Source organism: Andrena cerasifolii, chromosome 4 (assembly GCF_050908995.1).
Source record: "Andrena cerasifolii isolate SP2316 chromosome 4, iyAndCera1_principal, whole genome shotgun sequence".
NCBI lineage: Eukaryota > Metazoa > Arthropoda > Insecta > Hymenoptera > Andrenidae > Andrena > Andrena cerasifolii.
Window position 1 is genome coordinate 18,104,235 of NC_135121.1, and position 26,903 is coordinate 18,131,137.

Here is a 26,903-nt window from a genome sequence, read left to right on the forward strand (position 1 = left end):
AACTGAATATCGCACTCTACTTGTGCCATCACTTTTTCCAATCTTACGAAAAATATGAATTTACAACGATGCATCGGTGAATCGTATCATAGAGTGAAAATATAATATGATAAGAAATACACGTCCCTGTCGAATGAAGCTTTCCCGACACTTTACCCCGCACACAGTGCAATCGCCAAAGTTTAAACAATTGCCCCATTCTACTCAACTTAGAGTATCAATAACATCGCGAGCACTTTCCCAACATAAAGAAGAAGTGCGCGCATCCGTGTCATAAATAGGTGGCAAGTAAATCCCCGATACTCTCGGCCCAGGCCGGAACTTCTAAATTATGCAATACCATCGACAACTCCGCGAGTCCTTCAGCGTTCTCCGAACGCTTCCGAAACTTCTGAACGGTTAATTCGTTCGAAACTCTATTTCAAAAGATGCATCGGAACAGCGTCGCTAGTTGAAATACGGCTTGGAATCCTGGCGCGTGAAACAGGATTCGAAAAGGAGGAGCGCGAGAATATTCCGAGAGTCCTCCACGCGTGTCTTCTATTCCCGCGGACTCTGTGTCCAATTAGCTTGTTGCCTTCGTGGGTCTCGAAGGCAAATCTGGACAAAAAGAACGCGTCCATCTTCGACGACATATATCATGCTTGCACGACGCGTTTCCCATAATCGTGCAGCGTTTACGATCGCCCCGAGCGAAGAAGCCCTTGGAAATTGGAACATGGCGTATCGCCGCCTCGAATCACCGTGCTCGGAGCATTTTTCGTTCGCGCTCGACTGTTTTCAGGAAGCGCCGGGGAACGCGATCCCTGGGCTTTCAGACGCTGGCATGTTTAAGAAGTTCGAAGTTGCCACTCGCTTCAGAAGTAAATTTCGTGCTCGCGTTAAGTGGAGGCTGGCTCCCGTATCGCGCTTCGCAGTAGTCGCGTTCGTTTTTGGATCCAGCAGCGGGCATAAATTCAACGGAGTATTACTCCCTCGCGTTGAAAACATTGTACGCTGTTAGAGATTTGTTGCAGTTGTGCGCGAGCTCCTGAATGCTTCTGTTCGCGTTAATTTAGACCCCGTGACGTGAAATAGGAGGAATACACTGTTCAAGTTTATGGCGGAGCGTTAGAGCGAACCTGGGAGGAAAATACGTTGCTCTATTAGCCAGGATTCTAGAAGCTGTTCCCTAGCTGTCGTCTAGCAGGCACTGCACGCCTACGGAAATATCGAGAAACGATTTCAATAGTTTTTAGGTGAGAAACAGAATTGTCTATCGTTTTCCCTCGCCGGTCTAATTGCGTATCTTTCAAGAAGCTGCCGCTGCACAATCAACGAATTCAGACGGCGGCGATAGGGGGAAAATAGAGAAACGCGTTGGTGAATTATCCGCAGAAATTGGCGAGTCGCGAAATCAAGGGAATAGCGAGCGCGGCGCCGACAGGCAGCCGGCGAACGAAATTTGTTTGCCAGCGGCGCGAATTTCGCCTCGTTGTTCCAGCGGATGGATCCAATGAGATTCCAAGAAGATTAAAAAGTTGTCAACTGCTCTTTCTACCCTCTGTCTCCCTCATTTTCCTCTTACTATCGCGGCACCGCCGCCGCTGGGAAACTTTGCTAGTTAGAATTTCGCGCGGTACGTTCCGAAAGGAAAATCACCCCTCTGTCGCCGTGGCGAGGGAAAGAAAACGCTCGGGGAGAGCTACACGGTTTATCAAGTGGCGAAGCTGCTTGGGCACGCGAAACTTTCTCCCTTTTTCTTGCCAACTGCAAGCTGTGTGCCTTGGCGCGCCCGGCCAACAGAACGCTGAGCTTCGAAATATTTTCAGGAATTAACAAAAACAACAGAGCCGACGATGATCTTGCACTAGGCCCTTCGTTATAAACTGAGAACCGTCGAGGCGCGCCTAGATATTTCAGTGCACGCGCCGTTTAGGTACATTGGCACCGCGCTACGCGTTGTGCCAAGTCTGCGTGAGTTTCTGTTAATCAATTAGATCGGAAGAGCCATCTGACCACTCCAAGGAAATAGTCTCTAGACCTCCATCTTCTACGCCGCGATTATCGGGCGTTGGGATAGTTGGACCTTCGTTTAATGGTTCGTTACGTCTTTCTAATCGAACAGAACAGAAAACAATGAAACAATCGAGAAGCGAGCGGCGGTTCTCGGCTGGCGAACGCACGACTGGATTCACTTGGCCGGGCCGCGAGTTTCGAAATAGGATATGATTGCGTTTCGCGTGACGCGAACTAGAATCGCAAAGGACTCGGGCCCCCTTTGAAGATGCGTGGTGCGCCCAGTGCTGTTCTATTCGAGACACGCAGCTTCCGACGCTTTCCGTCGACGGAGGCGTACCGTCAAAGACGAGTCACGCGAAACCCCGACTGCTCTCCTCCTTCCGTCGACGCGGCCTCGATCGATACGCGCCGCTTTAAGTTCGTTTAAATCGCGTAATCCCGAGCACGCCTCGCATTTACCCTGAAATCGAGTTTAGAAAACGCTCCCCGGAAGCTGCCGCAGCGCTCCGGAAATAGAAGCGCGCGCGCGCCCGCGTGTATCTCGGCAATGATTAAACCGCGGGTCGAAGAACACGCGATACCGCCGATGCGACATAATTCGCGCGACATTAGCGATGCCATTTGTAAATATAATAATTCTACCATCGCGCGGGTATCGTGCCCCGTAAATTAATTATGCGGGACGCCGGGCCCGCCGTGAATGCGAGAGAAAGGCGTGTATAATTCATTTGATTAACAGTGGCTGCAACTTTTCTGTTATCTATCCGCCTGGTGAGTAATGGATCTCCAAACGTGACAAACGTTTTCGGGCTTGTAATTTATTACTGTTATTTCAATGGAAACTCCGAAACACAACGGCGGGAGGGGTGGGGGATGGATAAAAAAAAAATGGGTGTAAAATGTGCGAAAATAGGAGACGCGAGTACGTTTCCCGTTTTTGATACGGCTCGATTCGAGGAGTGCGCGTTATTTGCTTTTTGTTTAAACCGACAGTGTGTAACGCTGACAATGGCCAGGGCACGCAACGCTGCTAAGGGACGTCCAGCGATACGTTAGTTTCGTTGGAGAAAAAATTGCTCATGTATGTCACGACCTCGCACCTATAATAGCGTGCGATATAATTTGACCAATTTATCCTTTTAAATATTCCGAGCGCGCGCGCTTCAACGCGAAGAGCGCGCTCCCCGGCCCTCCGCTACCCCCGGCGAGCGTACGTGCACACACGGGAGATCGGGCTCGGTGCGCGTACGTGGGTGTACGGGAAAGGAGGAAAAAGGAAGGGAAAAAATGTATTTGCCGTCCCAGTTTGCCCTGGTTGGCATGGCACGGCGAAAGCTCTTCAGTAAATCCAGCTTAAAGCAGCTGTGTAAACGTTGACCTATATTACAATCACGGGAGGGGATGGCTGGAGTGCTCGGCAGGAACGGCGACGCCATCGGCCTCCTCAAGAACAGGCTACAAAGTAACTCGTGGCCGCCCCTGCACGTGGCGTGTTCTCTGTGTGCTGTGCGACCGAACACCCGCGCAAACGCCGCCTGAGCAGGCTCGAAAGCTGGCTACAATTATTTCTTGGCGGGCCGCGAACCCACGCTCGCCGACCTGTACGCCGAGGACCCTCGGTGGCCGCTTCTCGCTCCGCCTCGCTGATCATTTCGCGATTCGGACGGCATGGCAGGAAGGCAGGAAGGCAGCTGCTCCCCTTTTCACCGACCACTTAATTAGTGTTCGGCTCGGTCTCGTCGCGCTACGGTGAACGGCTATACCGCACCGCCGATGCTCGGATGGACGGAGTTTTTCACGCAGCAGCTCTTTCACCCGCTGGTCCAGGCCGAGTTTCTTCGCGACTTGGACCCTGGTGCCTCTGGCAACCCGGTCGAACTAATTTTTCAGTTTTCGAGGGGGCTTGCCTTTCGAAGACCCGGCTACAGATACGTTCTCGGTTGCCGAAATTCGTGGTTTCGTGTACGGAGGGCGGTGCACTGATAGATGAATATTGAATTCGAAATATCGCTCGCTTTGGAAGGGGTGGGGAAAGTGAACGGGTGCTGCAGCTTGCGGTTTTGTTTGTTACGCGATCGAGTTGGCCTCGAATTTTGGGATTCGGAAATGGGATTATGAGGGGTGTAGATATTTTAATTGATTTTTCATTCTCATTCGTTTTCTGGTAACTCAATTTTGATTGGATATTGAAAGGAAGAGTGGCTTTGTTTGGTTGAAGACAGTCTATGTTTCGTTAATTTGTGGGATATTTTTGGGTTTCAAGGAACAGTGTAGGTTGGCGTATAATGTGCAGGGGAAACTCGGACAAAAACAGGTACCTGGGTAAACCGGGACGTGCTATTATTTTTTAAACTGCCTTAAATTTTCCCGCGTCGTTGCAGCGACCTATTGTCGCGATGTGCATTATTTCGTCAAGAAAAGATGATCGTGTTACAAGCGTGCATACTAAGGTTATATCGTCTTTTGTGTTTTGGAAGGCTCTTATCTAATTTTTGATCATTAAGAAACTTCAAACACTTTTGACAATGTTGAGGTAGATAATTTTGGGTGTGAATTATGTTAATTGTTCCATATTAAACTGTAAATAATTAAAAGGATTGTTTTTACTTCGCCATGGTATTGTTGATAATTCGTAATATTTACAAAATTGTACGCTGGAGCAAAACCGTACGGGGTAAAACCGGGTACCCGGTTTTTGGACAAAATGTGTATAACAAAGAAACGAAAACGAGGAAGTTATTAAAATTAAAACTAAATCTTTATAAAGGACTACAACTAAAGATAAAGAAAACCACAAAATTAAACAAAATACCGAAGGATAATGATAGCAGTGGTGATGAAAACTGTGAAGGCTTTTGCATTTATTTCCAAAAATCATATGGTTCATTGAAATTGAATAAAGGTTGAGTGCAGTTTACAGCTTGTTCTAACTGGTTGGGGGACTGAAGAATTAGATGAGTTTCGTTGTTATAAATGCTAAGGCCAGTATCTAGAATGGTACCCGGTTTTACCCATGCCATATTTTAAATTGTTATTTTTTTGTATTTGTTCTTCTATTAAAAAAATTGTATATATATACTATCATTTAATAAAAAGTTTATTCGAATGAATCCTAATTGTAATTTCTTTTTTACATTAATAATGTTAAAGTTATGAGCTTTTATCATTTACTTGTTTGAAACTACTTACTTTGAATAACTGGGACTTTGGAGAAACACGATTCCATGTTAATCACGTCTAACGTCAAATATTACTGCTAGAATTACGCATACCTACATGGGAACATTGATTACGGTATTGTTACGTTAAATATTGACGCGATCTGCGCTAACAAACTACATTTAATGAATAATAAATACGCAGATAGATTGACGCAGCAAACATCGGTCAATTCTCCTGCGGTACCGTATTGTCTGACAAATCCAGGGCTATTCCACGTGTCACTTTCGCCCTGCGTGTAATCACATAGGGAATCCAATGGCTACAAACTGTTTACGTGAATTTAAACGCTCACAAGGAGATTAACTTAAAAATATATTAAACCTATTTTCGACTGCTTTTTCTCCCCGAGTAACGCAAACTTTCACCCCGTTTCTTCCCATTTTTATCAATACCCTTACGAAATTTTTAAAACTGGTATCATTGAAATCGAGTTTCGTTCGTAGTTTGCTCAGCTCAGAAAACCTTCGAAAAGAAAAGTGTATAATCCAACCCTTTTTCAATTTGCAATTTTTTGTAAACCAAGTACGTAGGTACGTAACGCACACTGATTCTTAAATGTGAAATCATTTTTATGAAAATGTGGACTACATTGGCGAGCCTCGACATTTCTGTTGCTTTGTGTGCCGCGCATAATTATGAGTCGAGGGAAAATGTCTTTGGAAAATGCAACAACGAAGGTGTGGCGTGCACGATAAACAGCGGCCGCGCTAAACGAGAACAATTTCGTTTCACGCATTGTAAATAGAACGAGCGCGGGCTATATCACGTGTCAAAGAATATTCATTTACCTCTCCCGGCGAAATTACTTCCGAGTGTGCGCATAAAAAATACCACGTACGGAGCCGTAGACGCGGACGCGCTCTCGCGCAAAGAAAAATGGTACAACTGTACAGGTACTTCGCTTTACTCCTCCTCACTCTGTTATCTACACTCCAAGGGTTGAGTGGTAAAAGCGAGGAGACACTTAAAGGATTTACGGGCCCGAGAACTCTAGACCGCTCTTGGATTGACTCGAAAGTACGAACTTGAAACTGTGAGTGCACGCTCGGAAACGGGTGAAAAAAATAAAATTTCCCCTTGCCATCTTCGCGATCGAATTAAGTGGTATTACACGAAACGTTTGCTATCTTTACTCATCAACGATTCGAAAGTGGAAAAGAGGCCGCGGAAAACGAGCAGAGTTTACAGTTTTATTTTCCTCGCTAGAGAATTCAATCTCGTAGACATCTGCGCGGTTAGACTGCCGGAGGATGGCTATTCTGCCACGGAGGATCTGGCAGAATGGAAGTCGAAAGGAACTCTTCCGTAGAAAGATAGTCGGATGTTTTCTTGGGAATGTAGACGCTTATCAACATATCGACGGCAGAACGAGTCAACAACCAGCAATTCAATCTGTAATAATAGGAACTGGGGTAGCAAACAGTGCCAAGTCCAAGCGCAGCTGAATTTATGGGAGTAAAATGGTGAATTTCAATGGCGGGCACAAGTCACGAACAATGTCTACAGAATAACAAGCTAACTGTGCACGAAGCAGGAAACACAAAATAAAATGCAAATCTGATGGTACCAAATTATTCCTGCAGTAATATATCTTTGACACTGGCTCCAAGAGTATTCTCCATTTTCCACGAGAGCAAGGAGAAGATAATAGCAACAACGAATGAAATAGGAAATATTTTAAAACAAAGTACAGAACATAACAAATAAATAATTATCTCGTATGACTTATACTGGATCATACTACTGCAGAATGTAGCACGTACACTGAACTCGCAGCTATACACATACCACCTTAAATCCTTGAGTTTCGAACCACAAAAGATCGCTTGCGAGTTTTCAAAAAATCTAGACAACTATCAAATAAAAATATAATGATGAATGCCAGAAGCTTCAGAGCCCCAGCACAGGCTGACTAATAAACTACCCTCGTGAACAACACGCAGCAACCTAATCTCCCTTCTTCAAAGCTACTTCACAGCTTACAGATCCGAGTACCGACTCAAATAACGACTTCCGACTGAACATTCAATTGTAAGCTAAAATCGTACGGCGCACGAAAACAAAGACAGGGTCGACAGCGACCTCGGCCGAGGGGTCGCAGGGTGGTAGGATTCGGCTGGCGCAGGTGCGTGTCGCGTGTTATCGACCAGCGATAAACGTCCGACCAATACATCGATAGGACGTGTACGGGGAGCCAGCATAGGGGTAAGTCGGCCAGCAACGGCGGGTGGCGCGGCTGCGGCCGCCAACGATCAAAATGGATGTTCGTGCCGATAGCGAGGCCCTCCGCTTCCTAGCCGCCCAATTAGATCCCCCAGCTACCAGAAACCTCCCTCTGACCAGTCGCCAGAGCATTTCTCTGGCCGGCCAGCTACGTACCGGTGCCGCGATTCAAGGGCGATTAACGTTGCTAGGATCCGTCGGCTGCGAGCGATGCTGCCCCGAACGAAGGAGCGCGGAGGGTGGGGCCAGGCAACGATTAAACCAATAACTATTAATCGCCCGGCCACCGCACATTCAGCAAAGTCCGCGCGCCACCCTTCCAGTACCTGATGCATGCACCCTCTCGAGCTCGCGGGCACCCGCTGCGGCCACCAGGGAAATTCGCATGAGAAAGGAACGTACACGGGGTTAAACGTATTCGTGGCTCTGTTCAAGGGCGCGTACACCCACGAAAATTCTGTGTGCGATGCTGTAATGAGCTCTGATAGGCGGGTGTGAAGCTACTCTGCAAGGTCTGCTGGAAAGTTTCGGGATCGTTCGGGTAGAGGGATGAAAGGATGCGAGTGTTTGTCGTTGCGAGCAGATATACATTCGCGTTCTGTAATCCTTTGCATACGGAATTAACTTGCGCATTTCTGCACTGTTTGAAGTATTTAAGGAACAGCTACTATTTACGTTTCGTGTGCATCTATATCGGTGGGTTCGAAGAATTGTGTATCAGTTACAGGGTTAGAATGGAGACAGATGGATACCTGTTTCTATTAGGAGGAGTTTATTTTAAATGGCACGAACTGTAATTCCTTCCCGGCTGTTTCTCTTTCTGTTAAGGGGCAACATACACCTAGGGGGTGAAAAAGTAGGATGGATTTAAAGCTGCAAATGTGAAAAGTCATAAAGTCGACTTCTATGTTTAAATGCCCAGCCTTTTGCGAAAAATTAAAAACTCAAAAATCGGCTACGACAAGTACTAGTTTTGTTTTTTTGTCTAGTTTATGAATAAGGTGAATGTCCCAGTTTCTGCTCATTTAAGAGGTTACTCGTCAAAAAGAAGGTGTAAAAAATTTGTTTGCGATCAAAATTTGCAGAGGAATTGATTAATTCTTTAATAATAAATCAACCAGTCGAAAACTATTTAAGAAAGATATTTCAAGATGTTTGACTACTAGTAATTTGTAATTAAATATAATGCTTTAAATGTCCGTATTTCTGCTCACGAAAAATAGCGATGTACGTATTTCGACTCATCATTTGTACCAATTTCCGCTCACATAATATGTTACCTTTTCAGGTTAAAATAAGTTACGTTCTTCTCCAAATTTTTTAATGAAAATTTTACATTTTATAGGCAAAAGTATAACCTTTCTAATATATATATATAATGTTTCTTTGATAAAAACATTTTTTCACCGAAAAAAAATTCCTCAAATCCATCTCACTTTTTCGCCTCCTAGATGTATGTTGCCCCTTAATGCCCTGTTACGAATATCCACCAAGAAACGTTGCACTGGGTTCATCAAAGGCATTCAATAAATTTTGAAGTGCCAATGCGAGGAATCCTGCGGGCAAAAAAAAACCACCCCTAATAGGAAGTCGTTCAGATTCTAATTTCTCTGGTCTTCGCCGACGTTGCAGACGCCATGGCCGTCGGCGCGTTCGTCGTTAAACTCCCCTTGCGTGCGTGAACGGGTGCCAGGCCGATTCCGCTTTCCGTTCGATGGGATTACGAGGGGATGCGCGTCATACGCGGAAGAGGAAAGCACGATGCATATTTGTTAATACGTTTAATTCTGCAAATGTGAGCCTGCCGGTGCAAAGATTACACACTAATGCCTGGATTTCAAGTTTTATACGGTACAGAGTAATTATCGATGCCGTCCAATGAATTGCCAGGCAATAATTGTCATTGGCAAACGTTCAACGTACATATATTTTGCGCTCGGGGACGGTGCTTTTCATCACGTTTTACAGCGACGATGGAAAATATGGAGGACATGCTTTCAACACAAATTGTTTGCGCGATAAACATTCTCATGAAATTGGTGATCAGGCTAATCAACACTGAATCGTAATTAATTCAATCACAACGACCATATTTGAAGGGTACGGGGAAAAAAAACCAGGAATATCACGAAACAGCTTTATTGAGAGAACCAAGTTTTAATACTTTAGTCCACCAGTAAAGGAGCAAGGTTCAATGAACTTAACTGTATTGTTCATAACATAAAGTTTATACTCTAATTAGGCCTCAGAAACTCACGAGCGAACAGATAATTATTTTACATCGTTTTAATTTCTTTCAAGTGGAACACTGCAGAATACTGTAACAAAATAAATGTCCACTTCCATTTAATAATATTAATCAAAACAAGGATGCGTGCACAGTGACCGGGGGCACCTGACGTAGCGCAAGCTTATATTAATCAGAAATACTGCAAGTAGGAAGTAGGATTAACGAGTACCAGCACACCAAATCATTAACGTTATCTTATATGGACATTTCTACTTTGTAAATTAGTTGTCAGACCTAACCCTTTGTGATTCGACTGTTCCGTGGTCCCAGTTGCCACCAACAAATTATCCACCGTAGAATCACTAAAAATGAACATCCCCCGTTTCCCCTTACCCTTCATTTGATGACGACAAAGAACCGTAAAAAAAAATTAAGAATCTCTGAAACACCAAACAGTCGTGAATATCCAACTAGTCCAGTGCAGGTTGCAGAAAGGAAGAAGAGACGACAAGTTAGGCGTTTGGCAGGTTATCAAGGACGATGCAGGTACCAGCGACCCTTCCTAGTTGCTCTCCTTAAACTGGCGCACGTAATTCGAGTACGCGGGCCGCGCTTCTCCCTTTTGACCCAGCAACCGAGCCTCGCAGCTATTGGAGGGCACAGCCAGGCGAGCTGGAGATATACGAGGAACGAATATCCGGAAGGGGCGGTCTGGAGCCCTGGACTCTGGTCGAGCGATCGTGGGGCGAGAGCAAAGTGTCTATCTCCTCCTCTGCACACGCACGCGTGCACGTGCACGCTGACAAACAGTCCTTCCAACTGGACTTCGTGACGGAGAGCTCGATATAAACTCGGGAGAGGGTCGTTTTCGAGAGGGGTAAACAACAACGGGTCGAATCGTAATGCCCGACGGGGGAGGGCCGCCGCTGGTGTATTTTGGCGCACTGGCACGAAACGGATAACGTTACGTTCTTGAAAGCAACTTTTAGTCCGCGGGGCGCGGGGAACACGTGTAACTCGATGAAAAGCCTCGGTCATTGTGAAGCAAGTGGATGGGGACGGGATGACTTGAAATCTCTAGCCCCTCCGTTTCTCACAATTAAGACTGACATGTTTGTTGGAAACTACGTACGTACAATAATGTACATATGTCTAGCTTCCGCCGGTAGCCCTGAATGACAGCAGAATGCGAACTTCGCCAATCGATACCTTGTAATTATACATGTAACCAACTGCGCAGACTATTCTAGGCTATCGTCCTGACGTCCTAGTTAATCCTTTGACTAGCATCCCCTGATAGTATCCCCAGTATCCTCATACATATTCTGTACTCGATCACAGAAAGTCCAGTCGCTGGGATCTCAGTGCATAGGACTTATTGAACTTGACGCTGAAGAAAAGACTGTTGAATGCTTTAAACGACACTTATCCGTGAAGAGATCCGATCTCTTTGCTCAGCTGCGATTAATGCTAACGTTTTAGAACCAGTTAGAAGCAGAATTTTGCGCGACGAACGCAGAATTACAAATGTAATGGTCAAACGACCAGGATGTAAAATACTCAGAACGATCAATTTGATCCCTGAACGCGGTCTCTGTGAAAGTACCGGGCGAGAAATTTTTGATGAGGGTTAGCGACGACGTAAAAGCGCGGTCGAAGTAAACGAATAACCGTTAGCAAAAACGGATGGCACGCGAGAAGGGACACACGGGATTCTCGGCTAACAAAACTAATTTCATTGTCGTGCACTTATTAAGATCAAGACGGAGACCCGTGGGGGCGGACAGACTGTTGGCATAGAGTTCCACAAGGAGCAACGAAGCGTCTCCGGTTAACAATGTTTTAGCGTCAATTTACTCACCGTAGCTGCCATGGAGAGATGAGGGGCGGCTCGGACGGCGGGATCTGAGGTTTCACTAAGCGAGCCATAGCCAACTGGAATCTGGGCTGCCTTTTGACATTCTGCAACAGAAATTGAGTTTCGGCATTGAGTTTCAATAGGTACCGATGTAACCTAGATTATACTTCACTGTTGTTGGAAATATTATTTTCTATCAATCACTAGATATCTTGGTCTTTTTGGATGAACTACACTCTTCTAGTCCATCAGACTGTATTTAATATAATAATATGAGAGTAATATAAAGGGGATGGGTTACACTATAGTGCTGAAGCCGCAACTGCTCGCGATCGGTTACCGATTAGTGAACTATCCATCGAGCCACGCGTGGCTCCCCAGAAAAAGGAATATTAAAAATATAACTACAGTAAATTCTCGCTATAAATTCATGTCGACGTATGCTCGCCGCCAGCCCCGAACGTGGAGCCTATAACGAGAATTTTCTGTGGTCTGAACATATTTCTCCAATAACTTTAATCGCAGGGATAGTGATCTTCAAATTTAAATTAGAAAAACTACCCGATTACAACGAAGGTCCTTGATAGAATGCTTTACATCGAAGCAACCGAATCGTAGAATACCTATATCGATTAAAAATTGGGTCGATGCAAGAAATGTGTGCATATCGTTCCCATTCACAGAAATTCACAGAAGGGTGACCAGTGACAAATCCAATTTCAAAGTATTCAAGCGTTTCACTGATTTCACTGCGGACATGTCTGTTTGAGAATTACATCAGACTGATAGCGTGGGCAGAACGAGCATTACATGGGCGCCGTCTAGCAGACGAGAATCAATTTCGGAAATTTGGCTGGCGAACGAAGCGTGGAGCATCCGAGGAGGGAGGGCGGGGCGGGTTGTGGGAGCAAATTGAAAGGTAATCGTAAACTAATTGGAACTAAATTCGCCCGGCGTAATTACGCGTTTTAATTTGAAGCTTCGCGAAAGTGCTCTCTCTCTCTCTCTCTCTAGGCGGGTTCGTGCTCGCTGCTCGCGGCGCTACCGCCGCCCCTTCGTTTCTCACGCGCTTTAAGAGAAAGCTGTATTTTAAGCTACCTAGTAATTAAAAGAATTACGTCTTCGTTCGGCCAGACAGCAGACTGCTGTACTTTACTGGCGACTGCCGACGAAAATGAAACGGCCCCGAATTTAGCCCTCCCTTTGTTGACACTTTAATTGGACCGCCACTGTGAGCAAGAATCGAGCACATTGAATTTGTAATTCGCCCGGCTGATGAATTGAATGACTCTGCCACTGTCCGCGAAGGGGAAGCTTATCTTTCCCTCGGTACAGCGTAGGTATCGCAATTTAACGCAATAGGGTCGCTTCCAGGCGGCGACGAGATGCGTAGGAGTGAAGCAAGTTGATGGCAGAAGGGATGGAAATTATTTATATCCGCTGAAGGATGATTGTCTAGAGGGTTGGAAATTGCTCCCTTTAGTTCCACTGATAATAAGAATGACAGTATGAATCGCTGGGAGTACATATGTAATTCGACAAGAACCCGGAATGCAAATGAAGAATGCGATGTTTGATCAAATTCGCCTATGGTACCGCAAAGTTGCAGCGTATTGTAGACGTTGGCGAGTAAGCCGAAGTTCCATCCGCCTCGCCAAAACTTGATACGCCGTTCACGGCCAATCAAAGTTTGAGCACTGGTAATCCCGAAGCCAAATATTCCGCTTATACGTTATGGGTTATGCTTGAGAGCTTATGTTTCCTTAGCCTCGACAGTTCTAATCCTACAATTCCCACCTCTCCCACAGCATATTCAAAGCTACATTTTTCTGCAAGAGCGCAGTCCAGCAGAGATTAAATTAAATTTAAATTACGATACACAAACCCACGACACAATACTCTCCCTTCGAAAAGCAAGGTGAAACATGTTCCTCTCGCTACCCTGTGTCATCTTAAACTCTCCCGACTGCTACTCCACACGACTGATTAAAACAACGCAATGTCCCATTCGCATCTTGCGCTATTGGAATCATTTCTACTGCCCTCTGGCTGGCACTCGAGGACGGTCCGTGGTGCGGTTCGAGTTCGATTCGGAAGCATCGGCGTGCCCCATTCAGCTTCTTCCCCGCTGGACTCCCGTTTGTCCCTTTTTCCCTTGGCGAGGAGCGGCGCGCGTCCGCGCACCGTCACATGCATATGCAAATTTATTCTGCCGGGTGCATTAGTGTACGTATGTCGTGGTAGCCGGCCGACCGTGACTGTGCTCGCGCTCCAGCCCCGTACACGTACAGCTTTCTCGTGCAGCGCGTTGTCGGTGCAGCGGAGAGGGTCATAAATTAAATGATGTAAATGCTCTGTCCACCCTCTGTCGCAGCGAGGAGAGACGACACACAACTTCCCTCTCTCTTCCCACGCCAGACCAACCCCCGGGTGACCCCGACGATCTACGCTAACCCCTGCCACCGAATCCAGGCCCCCTTCTGACTGATTATAATTATCGGGGCGTACTCTGCGGCCCGCCTCGCATGGATGAAGAGGAAAGATAATGCGTGCCAGCCGAGTGCCATTGATTCGGACGCGCCTAACTGCCGTCGAATTGCCGTAAGTGTTCCGTATCGACGTTTCCACGGACGATTCCTCGTTTGCCTGTCGCTGGACACTCGGCCGGGCGTTATTGGCGGTACCAGGATTACAGGCGAACGCTGCTTCATCTTCCTTTTGTCGCTCTTATCGTAAAAGGATGACCGTTTCGTAAAAGGTGTGTTTGGTAGGTGATGACAGTCGAGGCGAATCTTCATGGCGTTCAGAGTGGCACATTAGATTAAGGGGAGGTTCTGGTCTAGAGACCCCAAAAATAGGTGATCTTTAGGAATTAATTAAAGGAAAACTACTATAGATATTTTAATGGGACTTTTTGCATTGTATTAAGGATGTCTTAAATTATAGAAATATATTTTTTGTTTTATAATTAATCATTACAGACAGCACTGGGGAGTCGTTAAAGTCAAGGCAGAAAAAAATTGAACAAAATCGGTGGGATCTGTATCCCCAAAAGTTATTATTCGATTCGACTGAAACTTTTTTTATTTTGAAGAATATACTTCTGGCCAGGGGGGGGAACCAGAAAAAAATGTAAAAATGACATTTTTTTAGAAAATAACGACACTTGAAGTTTGAAATCACTTTTCCCCTATATTTTTCGTCCTTTCAACGCCTTTGCAAATAATAAATTTTCAATTTTTTGTATTTTTTTCTGGTATCCCCCTAGCCAGAAGTATATTCTTCGAAATAAAAAGGTTTCAGTCCAATCGGATAATAACTTTTGAAAATACAGGTCTCACCGTTTTGAGAACACTGTTTCGAGAAAAACGCGTTTAAAGTTTTACGTGAGTGCCGAGTGGCCGCTACTCAAATGCCTATAACTTCGGGAATTTTACGAATTTCAACAAATCCTTTTAAACACGCATTCCTAAACGGTTCAACATTCGAAAAATAAAATAAAAAAAAATCGACTTTCAGACCGTAACCTCCCCTTAAAACACTTTTCAAAGATTTCTTATTATTATTATTCCAGTATCGAACCTCCTTAAGACAATATTTACTGAAATTCGAATTGAAAACTGAAGTCATGATATCTGACTATGTCTTTGAAGGTGCCAGGGAAGATGGTTTTCATCGTCGGGAGAGAACACTCGCATGATTATTCATGGAAATATAACAAAGAACAAAGCAAAATTATTTATGAGTGAATACTACAAGTGTAGAAGGGTCCTTTACCATCTTCGAGAAATACAGGATTTCCATTGGGCACATTCGAGAGAGGCATCTCTGTGACATGGTGCGTCAGAGTGCTCGAGTACCTATATCCGACAAAGCGGAAAGTATCGTAGTTGATAGTTTCATGGATGTTCGGATATGAATTGCCTCGGTGAATTTATTTCTGTTTTCTTTCCTAGGTAGAACTTTCGCGCGATGTTTAGGGAATTTAAATTAATTGAAACATAAACTCTTGAGAGGAGAAATTTGATACTTCGGCGCGAGCAAGATCAAAGTCCTTTCGAATATGGATGTCGGGTAAACACGAAACTCGATCATCATTCTGTATACAGTACTGCACAATTTGCCGTGCAGCGGGTCTCTGCCATCGTTTTCACGTGGAACCTCATTAGGCGAATCGATCGCGACCGGAAACAATCGCACGGCTACCAACACACATGTGACTTCTACTTTGCGGCAGGAGGCGCGTTTGCAATATCCTCTGAGGATCGCTAGGTGTATCATTTTACGGAGGGGGTCGTCCAGATATTCAACGTCAAGTGAATATCGAGTAACACGTTTGATAAAAACGATAAACTTAACAAAATCTAGTATACCATGTTTCCCGTAAATTATTTGTATCAGGTGCTAATTAAACTATTCACAAAGCAGTCGAATGGCACAAGTGTTATTTAATATTACGCAGTGATACAATATAGAAAAGATATTAATTCAGTCCCCATCCCTTTTATGTACCACTAACGTCTGGCTTTCATAAATTTGAATGGAGAAAACTACGCCGCCGTTGAGTAATGTATTCAATAAAATTCGGCGGTATGCAAATCTGAAAAGCTTTCCGCGGATCTCACGAATTCGACAGTGTTCCAATCCACTCTGCACCCCCGCCGCTCCGCGTTCTTTTCATCCCGATATCCGATTCATCGGAAATAACTCGCATCAACCTTTACTCGGTAGCTCGCTACAAATTCCTCGTTTTCTCTGACACATCCACGACGTCACCCTCGTTTCTCCAGCAGTTAGCTAATACAGCACGCCAAATCATTCTCGAGTCATTACTTACCGGGGGTCATCAACGAGCTCCTCGAGCAAAGAACTACGGGGCACAAATCCATCTGGAACATCGTCCTACGGTTGCAATCGCGAACTATCTTCGACGAACTTCACACGAATCAGTGCCTACCGAGCTACTCCGTGGAAAAAGCTTCGTAGCAATTTACATACAAAAAATGAAGTGGTTCGCATACACCACTCATCAGAAACACAGAACACGCATTACCCTCCCCGCTCCGAAATCCCGTAGCGTCGTCTCTCATCAACGAAAAACCGCCGAAAAAGCTCGCGATCGACGCATTACGCCCTCCACCTGGCGCGCCGGCATCGTTATTATAGTCACGCAACAGAAGAAGGTACGTAGCTGGGAAATCCAATCGGGAGCGAAACGACGAACAGACGAGGGTACAGAAAGATCGAGACGTTACTCCACGCCGACGTAGCTAAAATACCCCAGCAAAGAACTCGAGTTCTATCTGGATTTCCATCCTGGATCGGGCGGAGCGGGGGGGAGGTGGGCGGAAGGGTGAGCCGAGAGGGAATCGAGGAATTCGTGGTAAAAGAAGCAGAAAGCCGGCTGCTTGCGTATTCGATCACGTAAGTACACACGGGAGCGACGAGAAAAAGAGAAGCAGCCTGGGCAAACGATGATCGTAAGGGAGTCTCGAGGCGGTGCAGTCCGACCCGCGACCCCGGGGTGCACCACCCTCCTCCCGTGGAACAGGGGGATGGATATCGGGCGCGTATTGGTTTGCCGCTAAGCGGCGTCGAACGGTGAGAATCAAAATCCTGGATCGCGTCTGGATGGGCCGCGTGTGGAATTTTAAACGGCCGCGGAGACACGGATACGAGGCTGGTCCAGAGCCGGAAGCGGGAACAATTTGTACCGGGCTTTTGAAATATACTGGTAATCGCGTGGCGCATGCCAATGCGGGAAATATTTCCGCGCACACGGCTAAATCCCCGAGCTTTCGCACGCTCCCGACCGCCGTCGCGCTTCTTCCCGCGTCCCTCCCCGCCGCGCCAACGGGCCGAGCGGAATTGAATTTTAAAATTCGACACCGCCGCGAATTTTATTGTTCCAGGGAACCGCGCGAATTGATTTAACCCTTGCGCCGCCGCCGCGTGGCGCGCACCCTTTCTTCCTCTTCCTTTTTCGCCGCGCGGAATGCTAATGGGAGGGCGAAGGTTCGCGCCCTCGACGAACGTCAGACCGTTAATCGCGTAAACGTAACGCGTAATATCATTTCGAGCACGTACACGTGCACGTGGAGCGGCGCGCGTAATTATTCCAGCGTCATTTCTATGTTGGATCGGTAAGTTTGTTAAAGTTCACGCCCCTGCATGCGAATCGAGTTTTCCGCAGCGTCCACGTATCTTAAGCTGTGCGATGCATCCGTCGCTTCCGATTCTCCATCGGTGGTATGCCAATTAAAATTAAGGAGTTCTTCTAAAACCGCGTCCCCCAGGCAATTTACCCCCAATAGCTACATTCTTAAAAGCACTGGTGAGTCGTGGGGCATGGAGGAATGGGTGTGAACGGGAGCCAAGGGCGAAAAGAGGATCGACGGGAGCCCGATCGCAGGAACGAGGGTTGCATCGGCGAGATGCAGCATCAATATTGATATGCCGGATTGGCTGGTGCCCGGAGCGTCGACGACGAAAGATCAGAGAGCCACGAGTATGCAGGCGGCGCAGGCAGGCTTACAAAGCATGCAAAGGATCGAATGAAATTGGGCGAGATATTATCGAACACACTCGGCCGCCGTGTTTGAACGGGAGGGCCGCTGCGTTTCGATGCAGTTCAGTCGCGGCTGAGAGCGACTGCGTTCGCTGAACTGGCCGGACCCTCGTGCATAAAGAATTTGGCTGCAGTTTGCCAGCGTCTTTGCTACATGAGAAGGCAGGCGGGTCGGGTTGCGGCGATTAGACGCCCGGTATCGTTAACGGTGCACGAACAGCTCCTCGAAACGCGTGTTCGCTATTCTTCGGGTAAATTCGTTCGCTGATGAAGGTCCACACCTTTGAAGCCAATGGCCTCTTGTATGGCTGGGTGGATAGTAGGTTGAAGCCAGAGATTTTTATGCAAATAAACATTTTGAATAACGAGTAAAGGTTCAAAGAATTATTCGTCATGTAGCGAATAAAGTTGACCTGGGTTAATTTTTTTCGACGAGATTGTATTCAAGATGTGAAGTTAATTTTCATATTCGTCGAGTGTTTCAACTTATAAAACTCGAATAAATTTTTCAAGTTTAACATTAACTGTAACTTTAACTTTTTCAACTTAACTTCGTTAACTTTAACTCTAACTCTAACTCTAACTCTAACTCTAACTCTAACTCTGACTCTGACTCTGACTAAATCTGACTCTAAATCTGACTCTAAATCTGACTCTAAATCTGACTCTAAATCTGACTCTAAATCTGACTCTGACTTAACTTTAACTTTAACTTTAACTTTAACTTTAACTTTAACTTTAACTTTAACTTTAACTTTAACTTTAACTTTAACTTTAACTTTAACTTTAACTTTAACTTTAACTTTAACTTTAACTTTAACTTTAACTTTAACTTTAACTTTAACTTTAACTTTAACTTTAACTTTAACTTTAACTTTAACTTTAACTTTAACTTTAACTTTAACTTTAACTTTAACTTTAACTTTAACTTTAACTTTAACTTTAACTTTAACTTTAACTTTAACTTCTTCAACTTTAACTATATTCAACGTCGAATGCAGTTAAAGTTAAAGTTGAAAACCTTATTCGACGCTCAAGTAGAAACGCTCGATCAATCAAGAACCAAGTTGGAACTAAATGAGTAACAGAAAGCTAGAAACACCTCTAGCGATCCAGAAAGTCTATTATGAACCGTGACGGCGTCATAAGGTGAGAAGCGAGCGGGAGAGGGGCAGATAGTGCCGAAGGGAGTAAGTCGTAGTTTACACGTGAAATCCAACCCGTATGCCGACGTAATCGAAATGAGACGGGGGCCCCCATGTACCCCATGGACAGGATTGATGGACAGCCGGTGGTCCGTGACGTGACCACCTGACATTCTTGTCCGATCAAGCTGACATGCCCCAGGGATCATGCATGCGAGTTTCGTGCTCACGTAGCAAAACGTCTACTCCGATTTTCCGCCACCTCTGCCCGCCGGTAGATCCGAATCTGCGAGCGTTGTGTTTAATGCCCAACGGCTGCGCTGATCTAAGGGCTCCTCTCAGCGTCTCGACTGTCTTGTTAATTGCAATTGTAATTCAGGCCAATTTCGAGAGAGCAGCAACTGTAGCAAGGGGAGCACACCGCTGTAACTTCATTGCGAAAGTTCCTTCTTCCCAAACGATTCCTCTATTTGCGATTCAGTACACGCTGAGGTATTATTAAGCACTACTTCTGGTTGAATTCTCAACTTTCCTCTGGCCAACATTGGACGCGCGATAAAGAAAATTTCACGGGAAGTAATTAGGTTTCGTGCGAAGGTGCTCAGTGGGGTGTTGCGCAATTCTTTTCCTTGTCGTTTACATCCTTCCCGTCTACGTACCTACGCGCATACATTTGTATCGATCCTATTGACCTTACGAGAGAAATAGGGAAATCGTGAATGAACCGCGTTCAGATCTGTTGGCGAAAAAAACGTGTTCCAAAGCAGATAATATCTTCTGACGTTCCAGCGACAAATTGCCACTTTCCTGCGCTACGTTCCACACTTTTTCACAGGCTAACGACCAGCCCCAGCCGGTAAAGACGCGATATGTACAGAGATCCTTGGCGCACTTCACACGCGCTCCTCGCGCGCGGCTGCTCGTTCACACGTGCCATGCAATTTTGCCATAACGCGGGGGAAGTATGCGAGGCCGTGAAGAACGGGTCGAGCATAAATCCAGGCGGCGCGGCGGCCGAAGCATGATTTCGTCTGCACACGCGCCAGCCGCCTCGAAACACGGACGATACTCTTTCGTCACGGCCGGGGCGTTTCGTTTACACGGAAATGCACGCGTGGGCGAGCGTGCAGCGCACTCGCGAATCAGCAAACCGTGCGGAATGTCGGGCCACGTAACGTCACGTGCAGCCCGGCACAGTAGATACAAATGCGCGGAATTGAGACCCCTCGTGAAATCGAATCCTTGCTCGGCCGGCTCGATGATGTGCGTCGATCGCTAATACATCTTCAGAGCGATACTTGCGACGTTAATCTCCCACCTTTGGAAAGTTACGCTTTGGAAAAGCCGCTCGTGTTGGGTGATAAACTTGCAGACACTTACTTCGACTGTGCAACACCTTAGGATAATTATGATTGTACGAAATAAGTCTGTTTACATACGTTTTGTACTCTGCGGTTCGAATGGGTAAACTAGAATCGTTCGTGAAAGTATTATTGATCGAGCGAGTATCTCATGTTCCATATGTTACAGAAGCGGGGGCGAATTTAGCGTTATCGTCGCTTATAGCTCCATTTACATACAAACACGCGTAAGTGCTTGTACGTGCGTGTTCGCAGATGTGGCCTTCGTCCCTGCGGAATTCTAGAGATGGTCAATGGTAGTATATCCGCGTATATACGCAGCGTACCTCTGAACGAGCATGTATCCGTGAAACTAGACGCAAGTGTTTACCCTGTTTGCTGCAACCCACGGGTTAGAAACTATTTACAGAGGGAAAACTTAACGTAGCTTCGGCCAATACACTGTCATATTTTACCTTCGAATAAACCAGTGTAAATATTTCTCACCAGAAAAATCGAGAAATTTAAATCTGAAATTTCTGTAAACGCAATTGTTACGCGACTTCGAACGAATGCTTTGTTAATTGAGCTAATACTTTCAGCTACCACTTTATGCTAGAATAACAACAGCCCCTCATTTCCCTTAATTTCTCGAAGACGATCTAATACACGTAGATGTACGAGCTGAGGAAACTGATGCATCAATTTAACAGAAAGCTCTGTCACATCGGAGTAGGTCCGATCGACTTGAACTTTTAATTTTATAGTATTTCTCCACCTTTCCTAGTGCAACGCGCACGTTTTGACGATTCTACACGCAGCAAGATTAATGTCGATAGTGTGCATGGTGCACCGTTTCGAACGAGGGTGAAGCGCACAGGCGATGCATCTGCTAGCGCTGGGGCCCCGAGTTTGGCATGATTTAACTGCGGAACAAAGTGACGATTTCGCAGGTGGTTTGAGTCGTTTGTAAGCGTTGCGCGTGTCTAATGGTCCCCGTACGTGTAATTACGTTGACAGCCGACGGCAGGGACGAATTGTACGTGCGGCGTGTTGTGTCGGCCTACGCGATAGGTATCGTTTGGCGGTGGAATATTCAATGGAAATTGCTAATTACTCGCCGAATAAAAGAGTTCGGCGTAGTATGAGAGGTAGTCTTCTGAATTAAAATCTGCCACCGAGAAATTTGCTTCACTGTTAATATACCTACGATCGGGCAAGTACGTATATACATTCTTCATCGATACCTACTTGGTCGAATTACAACTAATTTGCTACGCTCGCAAGTTGAAATCTGTGACAGTACGCTGTTGCAAATGCGGAGATAGGGAACTAGAAAATGCCATAAGGGTACATTATATCGTGTAATACCTTGAAAAATTTAGGATTTCTTTGAAAGAAACCTGTAACAGATATGGTAAAATGGTTTTTTGGTATTGATTTATACATACTTTAAAAAGATAAAAAAATAGCTATACCTAACTCTGACGGTGATAAAAAACGGTGTGCATGATATTTCAAGACAGGCTCATCTGATATAAAAAAACCAAAGTTTTTCTTAAAATATATGAGTATGGTTATCGTATCACCTGGCGGCACTGCAGAATAAAGAAAATTCGATAATTGATACATGTTTTAGTAAACGTGCCCTGAAACTGGTAATTTTTGACGTCGAAAATCAAATTAAGTGGACTAAAACTTATGAAAGTTGGTAATACGATTCCGAATTCATTTACGAAAAGAATCCCGAAAGAATTTTTGAAATCTGTCAATTAGTTTTTTTGTTCTTGTGTACGCCGTTTTTTTTATCACCGTCAGAGTTAGGTATAGCTATTTTTTAAACGAATTTTGTTTATCATCTTAAAATATGTATAAACCAATACCAAAAAGACTTTTTACCCTGTGTTACACTGTCCTTTAAAAAAATCCTACATTTTTAAAGGGATTACGCGAGAATGTACCCTTAAAACTCAATTTCCTATTAATTCTAATATACTCCCCTGCCAGTCATTTTTCGGTGAAATACACGCGTATGTTGCTGCAGCAACTTGAGGTATCGTTAGGTACACTCAAACAACCCCTTCCCCCGTGTGGAACATTTCCCGTGTTTGAACAGGAACCAGGAAAGGGAGATGAATTTACCGATCAGCTGTAAGATTATACAACAGCTTGTGGCTGACAGAAACATTTTCTAAGAGTGGTTCTCGCGAATTGCTTGAAAACGGGCTCCCCATTTCAGCACACGAAACTATACACACCGTGTACCTACATCATTCACTGTACATCGTGTGGCAACAGAAAAACTTTCGTCAGGAAGCGAGCTAGAAATCCACCAATAATACAGCACGTCCACAGTTCCCATTTCTTACGTAGCATTCATTAAAAAGAAGTCTTCAGGGTCGAAATCCCACCGAAGGTCATTAACCCTGATCCGACGGATGCAGGGACCTTCGGACCTGTTCCAACAGAAACTACCCACGTTCTGCAATACTTATAATTATCTTTTCCATAAAGGAACGTAAAGGAATCGAATCGTAATTTAAAAGATAATTCGCAGATGCACGAAATCAGACCTGCCACGTTTGAAGCTACCGCGAACCCAGCCCCTGGTTCGAGGTGCCCTTTTTATCGACGAAAACATTCCAGACCACCCGCAGATAGTTTCGATAATTCGTTTCCGCGCTGATGTCGTTCCTGTCGTTTCTCTAGACCGCGGGGAAAGTTGATCCCGTTTCGCAGCCAGCCTCGAGTATCAAACTTATCGAAATCTTCGCGAGAGTGTCTCGGTGGTCGGCTGCAGATGTACTTAACTGCGCTACGGGGCGTATTCATTATCGGCCCGCCGGAACCCAGGTTGCTGAGACGATTAAACAGGGAATGGGAGGATCCTCCAATGATTGGCTACACGGGGCCGATTCAATGTCTACGGATCTATCGTGTCCATCGCTCCTCTCTCGGTATATTCGGCCTACAACCGCGTCCCCGTCTCAGCTGCTCTATTTTATCCCTGGTACCGAGCGCACGACGTCGAACGGATAAGGTGTAAAAATGGTGACATCCTTGGGGCTGGACCGGGAACTATCGTCGGATCTTTTCGTCCATGTGTGACATGGTAATTGAGGAGGACGCGAGCCGTGTCAATTGTTTTAATGTACGAACGATGATTCACTGTCGACTATGAATGGATGCACGGAAGTTCAGTTGAAAAGGGTTGTCTGATTAGAGTTCTATTGCTATCGCTTGAATGCATTACCAAAGGGCAAGTCAGGCATCGTTTAAATTGCAAGATAATTCCCAATTAAGAGCAAAGCCTCCCGAAAAGCTCGCTTGATGCAGCTACTACCTGCCAGTTACGTCTAGGCCAGCGCCAGCTCTAACGTGGAACCTATCGTGCATCGAGAACAGATAATCCGGCGCAATTCGACCAAAATGCATCCACACGTCACGGGAAATGCAATTACAGATTGACGTCAGCTAGATGCTTCTGAAGCGTATTCATCATGCCTCGGATTTATAACGGACCTCTAGCTAGTGGATGCAAGCTTTCGCGTGGTCTAAGAATGAAATTTCGACGCATCAATTCCACTGACAGGAATATAAGTGCATCGTGTACTTTCGTAATTTAATGCCACTTGCTGCTGGCCTCAAAGAGGAAAGATAGATCTAACGAAGTATAAAATTGTGCAATGGAGCTCAAGATTAACATTAACGTAAAAGTGAAATTGATCGTTTTCATTAATCTTTATGCGGGAGCAAAAGGGAATTTTAAATCCTCGGAGTCTTGATTAGAATTAAAATATTTTTCCCCTTTTAATGCACTGAAGAAGCATACAAACCGATGATCTGAATGAGTCAGGACTCTATAACGTTCGTATCGCAAAGACAATCCACAGTCATAGCGTTTTAATACGAGCCGTAACTACCCCAACGATAAACCGATTACGAAACTGCTTGTTTTTCCTTAAACGTAAAGTGCAACATGTAGGCACCACCGCCTCGACATGTCAAACGCAGCGCTGTTCATACAACGAAAACTGTTCATGACTTATAGTTCCATGCGCGGCGTTACCTTCACTTAAACCAACACAGCCGTACGTACACGCGAGTTTGTGCATCGCACAAATCCTGCCCCGATGATATACGAGCGTAAGGCTTCCAACTATTTGCTGGTCCAGCCAAGCCTGGCACTCGCTTCAACGTAATACACACCAAGTCCTTCGTACGTCTGTCATGGTTCTATTTTCAGTGTACGACCCAAGAGATATCAGAGTCACATCACGCGACAAAAGTCACCGTCTAGCTACCCTATACAACTAGACGCGATCCTCGCCTAATCTTAATTATTATACCCTGCGTTTATTAAACCACAGACCACCAGTAGACAGTTAACGATGACTCCACTCGAAGGCCTCTATCCGCGCACTCGTTTCTCGCAGTAATTGCATTCACTAAATGCCGGCAAGGGTAGAAAGGTATTAGTGAGAAGGAAAGGGGGCCACGCGTAAATAGCAACGGAGGAAGAAACAGTGGGTCATCAATGGGAGTTTGATTTTCTCTGGAGCCTGTATTGGCTGCGCGGCGCAAAAAAGGCTGACATCCTTCGGGGGGCGCGAAGCGGGCAAGAACGGCGGGAAAGCGAGAGGCTTGAGGGATGTTAACGACAGACGAAAGTCCGAACCGAAACGAAACGGAGAACGATCCAGCGTTTCTTTCCTCGGCGCAGCCGTTCCTTCCATCTGGCAGTCGTTCTCTTCTTCCTCCTCGCGATCGGGCCTCATTAACTTCGCCCCTCCTGGTCCTGCCCGACGAGACTTTCGTAACCGTGGGACCATTTACATGTAAATGCCCCTTACCCACGGACATTTCCTCCAGCCTTTTCCAGCATTTGGTATCAACGCAATACTCCCCCGCCTTTTTTCCTCCGGCAGACCCTTGCTCCCTCTCTTCCGAGCATTCGCCTCGTTTCGCTTACAAAAGCTTCGGTAATTAAGTAGATATCGCGCTTGGACGTTCCCCCGAAGGAAAACGACGGGCCAGAGCCGTGTTCGGAGGAAAAAAGGCAGCGTCGCCGACAAAGGCGATCCCTCGTGAAACAATCGCTTTAATCAAGATGTAGACCGGTGGCTCGTTCGATTGCAAAAGACATCTCTCCCAGGATCCCTCGAGAGACCTGAACGCCTCGCGGACGTCAAGGATTGCGTCGATGCGATGAAATATGCATCCCATGGAGCGACCCGCCTTTTTTTTTGCCCGCGGCGCCGCTTATACCACTTTTGATCCACTGAAGCTTTACTTTATTCGCCTCGAATGAACGATTAAGAGTCTTACAATGGCGACCGTGGGATTCTGGTAAAGAACCTGCGTACCAGATAGGAATACTTCACCCTCTGATCACCCTACCACCCACACATTCACGAGTGAAGTACTTTCCACCAATCGTAAACAAGAACATAGCTCTCCAACCCCTTACATTTCCCTACACCCCAGACGTCACCATCCTCCAGCTTGCGAACCCCCAGAATGGTCACAGCGGCGCCGGTTGATATCCCGAAAGGCGACTGGAAAGCATCCCATCGATTTAATTCCTGAGACTACGGAATCCACGAGAAAGAAGGGACGCGAAGCGTTGTTCGATAGACAGATTCTATTAATCGTGGGGCTGGCGTGAAGTCGGCCAGCGAGAGAGAGCGGGGAGCAGCGGCGATCGTAATAAATTACGCGCGAGTAGCGTAGCGTGCGCGGAGAACGTGAGAGGAAAAGGCGACGCCGGGCCAGGCACACGTTTCTCGTCGATATTGATGCCGGATTTATGAAGTCTTGCCGGGGTCACGTAGCGCGCGCTGTGCTCGCGTGGCCAGGCCCGCCCCCGTATAAGGTCCAGGACGGTCCATTTTTCACCGGCTGGTCCGATCGTAGATCCATGGCCGCGGCCACGAGATCGGCCCGGCTACGATTACGCTCCCCGCCGCGCCGATAAGACGTAAAACCTACGTTCTCCATCAGTGCCGCGAGATACGAACGGGCTGATACGGGGTAGGGGGGCGAAGGAGGGTGGAGGAGGTAGGAAACTGTGCGGACGAATCGCGAATGCCTGCCGCGAAGTAGCTAGCAAGTGCGGTCGAATGTTCCAACGATACGTGCGGATCGTGCTGCCCGGGGCTCCTCGATACTCGGCAAAGCCGATTTCGAGGTTACGGACGACTCGACTCGCGGCCATTGCGGTCTATCCGAATGCGAAGGCGGAGGGTTGCAGGTCTGGTCCAAGTGCGCGAAATACGCCGGCAGAATGGTAAATAACTGGCCTTACGGAGCGCCG

General features: G+C 46.1%; 1 protein-coding gene and 1 long non-coding RNA gene across 7 annotated transcripts in view; one reads left to right on the forward strand and one right to left on the reverse strand.

The window, feature by feature from the left end:
- Nucleotides 1-26,903, reverse strand: part of LOC143368432 (uncharacterized) — a 539,066-nt gene that overhangs the window by 435,258 nt on the left and 76,905 nt on the right. For all 6 annotated transcript variants that reach the window (XR_013085235.1, XM_076811154.1, XM_076811153.1 and 3 more), the window contains one exon: nucleotides 11,538-11,638. Coding sequence is in view for 5 of the 6 variants with exons in the window: in XM_076811154.1 (XP_076667269.1) it covers nucleotides 11,538-11,549 (12 nt within the window). In the remaining variant the exon portion in view is untranslated. Of the gene's footprint in view, nucleotides 1-11,537; nucleotides 11,639-26,903 lie in introns of those variants that run through there.
- The window catches only part of LOC143368460 (uncharacterized), a 306,495-nt gene that overhangs the window by 267,278 nt on the left and 12,314 nt on the right, over nucleotides 1-26,903 (forward strand). The gene's annotated exons all lie outside the window — the stretch shown is intronic.